This window comes from Pygoscelis adeliae, unplaced genomic scaffold, assembly GCF_000699105.1.
Source record: "Pygoscelis adeliae isolate BGI_AS28 unplaced genomic scaffold, ASM69910v1 Scaffold171, whole genome shotgun sequence".
In the NCBI taxonomy this organism is placed as follows: Eukaryota; Metazoa; Chordata; class Aves; order Sphenisciformes; family Spheniscidae; genus Pygoscelis; species Pygoscelis adeliae.
Window position 1 is genome coordinate 5993190 of NW_008824186.1, and position 4789 is coordinate 5997978.

General features: G+C 36.8%; 1 protein-coding gene across 1 annotated transcript in view; it reads right to left on the bottom strand.

Moving 5' to 3' along the window:
• Positions 1–364: 364 nt before the first annotated feature.
• ANO5 (anoctamin 5) overlaps positions 365–4789 on the bottom strand; it is a 61410-nt gene continuing 56985 nt past the window's right edge. Inside the window, exon 26 of the mRNA XM_009334585.1 lies at positions 365–4132. Coding sequence (XP_009332860.1) covers positions 3911–4132 — 222 coding nt within the window. The 3' untranslated portion in view covers positions 365–3910. The remainder of the gene's footprint in view (positions 4133–4789) is intronic.

Here is a 4789-nt window from a genome sequence, read left to right on the forward strand (position 1 = left end):
ATTCCCGCATGGGCTGTCACACACTCGTGCCATCTCGTTCCACGTGCATTGCCTACGATGTATGCAGAACTTAGTACAGGTTTTCCTCGGTAATCTGTTCTCAAGACGATGCACGAAGACAGAAAAGTCAGTTACACGATGTGATTATCAAGTGGAAGATGGCGGCTTTCTTCAATAATCTGAGTAAGAAACTTGTGAAGTTACAGTTGCAGGAAATCTACATATAGCACCCAAGTATCCTGCAGTGAGTTGCAGAAATCTGTATGAATACTTCTTCCCATGGGGGTCTCCGGGCATTTAACTTTTAATACTTCAGCTTCTCTCCGAATTCTTGGAATTTTCAAAAACAAGCTGACAGCACATTAAAAATAAACACTGCTTTATTTGCCAGATTTAGATCTTATTAAATGTACATATATAAGTTAGCCGAATGCAATGTTTAAAAAATTTATTCCAACACTAGTGTATCATATATATCAGCAACATACTTAGCAGACAAAAATGCCACTCGGATTACACGACAGTACAAGTCAAAACAAGCAGTACACATAGAACAGTAGGAAAGTCCACCTATTTTCACTCCGTTCTGTTGTCTCAAACTGGTAGTATTACATAAAAAAGTAAAAGCATAACAACAAAATCTTCTAGAAAAAACAGTATAGTGTCTTATAGTAGCACTCTTGTTTTGCAGTCATTTGCTTAGAACATACCACACTAAATCCTTCCAAGGTAAAACCACTAAATTTTAATTGGAAAAAAAAAAAATCCCTGATTGTATTACACTTGAAAGGCCAATTTTCTTTTTCTAACCAATTCTATTGAAGCAATCTACTGTTGCTTAAATTACAGTAGTTCCAACACAGAACTATCTTCACTTTGGTTAAAGGACACTTTTAGATACTTATATTAAACACATCAAAATCAAATATTCCAACAGTAAGAATAAGCACATCCCCAAACTGACCAGTCCATTTTTCTGATTTTTGTCACTTCTCAAGAACACTTCAGGAAATGTGTACGTATGTGAACCATTATAATCCTAATCATACTAATAATCTTCTGTCAAAATACTGCTTAATGACAAGTAAAGGCAAACTATTACGTAAAGAGGTGTTAGACTTGTTATGTGACATTAGCTCTTAATATGACAATGCATTCTCTTTTCAACAGTTTCTATATACGAAGAAGTAGTAATGCTATGAAGTGTAATGATATATTTTTAAGATACATATTTCTTTTTAAATAAGCTGATCCCAGATTTTTTCCACTTTCTGTTGTATGATACAACATATGCAAAACATCTGTTTGTATAGCATTAAATAGGAAGTGATCTCAAAAAATAAGTTTGAAAGAAGGAAGAAGTAGGGGTCAAAACATCAGCTCAAATTCAGGGTCTGCACGCAGGGCTTCTGCGTATCAATGTTGTATCCCAAACTAAGGTATTTCCTTGTTTTCCTCCATCTTGCTTTTAAATAGCATTATTCATTCTCAATACATCTATTTTGCTGACACCTTTTCAAGTGTAGTATGTGAGGACACTTTATTACAGAACCTGAAGAAACTAACGTTCCGTAAGCAGGAATAGTGCATCTAATGCCGAGTTTTCAAATCTGTTTTCAGCTTCAGTCAGATTGTACGTTTTGCATAGAAATACCATTTTGCATCTCCTCACCTTACCGTCTGAAGCAATTGTTTGCATTGCTAACAGTAGCAAAACCGTGAAATCTAAATTAAGCAGTTTAGTTAAGTGTATGTGTAAGAAGCAGCAAAGTGCTTGCATTGTGTAAATTCTGGTGTCGCATACATAGTTGTGGTGACCGACACTCTTTGGCTTATACATTACGCAGCAGAGCTATTTTATTTATATCTGCATTCCTCCAATAAATCCATTACTTCAAATATATCTGAATATTCAAGAACGTGGTCAATTCATCATGAATGTGAATTGCCAATATGCTCGATTTATCAAGCAAACTTACAGAACGAAGCTGAATAACTTACAGTAACGAGAAATGTACATCTGCTTCAACTCCTTGACCAGCAGCCAAACCATGTGATGTTTGTTCGAGGTAGGCACTTCAATGTTAAAATGTTTGCTAATAACGACGGTTCCACCCAAGACATTGATTTAAAACTGTTACAACATTAAGGTTACTAGCCAAGTATTCCAAGGCGTAGGCTAGGTCTGCTAAAACAAAAGATGGAAACCTTAAGTTGTGGCTCTAGTAAACAGTACATCGTTTGGCTGATAGGGAATACAAATCTAAATTTTTTTGTGTATACTTGCAAGGAAGTATACACTTTCAAAGTGCAGATATAGTAAAATTTCTAATCTCTGTAGCTAGTGTACTTCAGCATGAGAGAACTCAACAGTCTGGTGCTACTTTATGTAAGCAGTCTAGGTATGAACGGCTCTCCGTCAACCGTTGCATAGCACTAACAAACACAAGTGTGCCAAGGCAGGCACGGTTTGGCTAACACTGTACAGCTATGAGGGCAGGTTCACAGTAGCACGATGCCTGCAAGCACACTTCGGAAATATGCATTTCCCCATAGTGACCATTTTCACATCTTTCGCCAAATGCAAATCAACAAGGCACTACGCATGGGAGTGTTGATATGTTTTAAATATACAGCAAAATCATAAAAATGCCTAACTGCTTCAAATTATAAAATGAGGGCACATTCATAAACAGCTAGTAGCTACTTTGCACAAGTAGTTATTATGTATTTATAAACTCAGTAACTTTGTAGAAAAGCCTCATGACAAAACAGAAAAAAATCCTTGAAGATTAAAAAGAAAAAAAAACAACCCCAAACAAAAACCAAAAACCCCAGGCTCCTACATATAAGGACAATAACAATGTAAACATACATTATTTGGCATGCTTAAAATCTTCTGAATACAAATCCATGTACAAACCATCCAGCTAGATCAATTAGTGTGGCGGTGCAGCTCCCAATCCACTGCACTGTGCGGTTATACTCCATAGCATGCATCAAGTGCAGACACACAGCTTTAGCCCTTTGTTGGCATTCACGGAGAATCCAAACAGAGAATCCAAACAAAGGAGCAGCTTTGGCCAAAACTAACGTCAGGCATGATCTTCCAATGGCAGTTTTTGAGATTGAGAAAGAAATTAGCTGTATTTCTCCAAAGTGTATGCATCTTTTCAAAAAACACTGTCATTAGATGATTCCACAATATTTGCAATTAAAGAGCAAACTCTTTAGCAGATGGTATCTTTACGAAAATAAGTTATGGGTTTTCTTTCCTTCATTAGTATGTATTAACTGAATTCTGTGCCTATAAATATTTCCAAGTGGAATTAAGCCAATATAGCTTTAAAAATCCATTCCTTCTAAAAAGTGTATAGAAGTTCAAAGCTGCAACCAAATGTTTCATAAGAGATAGTGGATACAAAAAAAGCCCCAAACCCTAACCCTTGTATCAGGAGCATTCTCCTATTTAAATGATCATGTCATAAAAATAATAATTCTCAGCATTTTCCACAGCGGGAGTCCTCTATGAAAGCCTTTTCATTCAGCTGGGATGCAGCCTGGAACTTTGCATTTAGCAACAGGGGGAGGGCTTGGTGGTAATGACCTTATATCCTGTGAGCCCTTTGAGGGTAACATTCCCTATTCTGGGAATCCAAATTCTAGGATTACAGGATGACACTTATTACTCAAAGTGATGGGTAAATAGAAAACAGTGCTGGAGTCATACAGTTAAGTAGTTTTACTAAACCTAGAATGCTCAGTAAGACTTTTAAAGAAAAGTCTAAAATCTTTGGAGTGAAAGCAAAGGGTTGAAACGGTCCTAGAGCTTTCAAGATGATGCATACTGAGCAAATCACAGATAAAAAAAAGCTAAAATGACCTAAACCCCAAACAGTTGTTTTTTCAACTACATTGCTCTGGATAACTCCATTCTCCCTTCTGTGGCGATGAACTCCTTTTCCGTGGCTCGTTTATCACCTTGACACAGTCTCTCCTTCAGTTTCTCAAGTTCATACTCATGTAGGATCTTCTGCGTTAAATACTTTTCACGTTTTATTTTGGCTTTCACATCTGCCGGGACATCAGGAATCATCCATGCTACAAAGAATTTGACGATGAATACAACATGCTGCCAAAAAAAAAAAAAAAAGGAAGCCAGGAGAAATGTAACAACTCATTATCAAATGAAACACCTATTGTTTTATCTAACACCAAATAGATCACTTCTCTTTTTGTTCACAAAGAGAATACATTTCATTTGGCTGTCCTGGAACAATATATAACAAAGTAATGTGTATCTGAAATGTGCACAAATACTAAAACACTTCCTTTTATGCAGAAACTAATTCCAAACTCCCTTTTCCCTTCAGAACTTGCAAGACAGTGGCTTAACACTGAAGTGTCAGTTATCCAAATTACTGATTTAGCCATTTTTTTTAGCCAATATACATCACTGCAGAATGCCTTCTGGATTTTGAATACAGTCATCTCGCATACACCACTTTAATGAAAGCAGGAGAAGTGAAAGTGCTAGTCCTGGTGGTTGATGTCTCTTCCATCTGCATGAAGATCTTTTTTATTCTGCTGTTTTATTTCGATCGAATCTAGCAGTCTCCTCAGCCGTTTTCACTGTTCTTACTCTGAGATTAACTTCCTGAAGTTAAAAGACCTATTTATAGTAATCATTTAGGACATGAGTAAGGGTCTAGAGCACAGGTCTTATGAGGAGCGGCTGAGGGAACTGGGGTTGTTTAGCCTGGAGAAAAGGAGGCTGAGGGGAGACCTT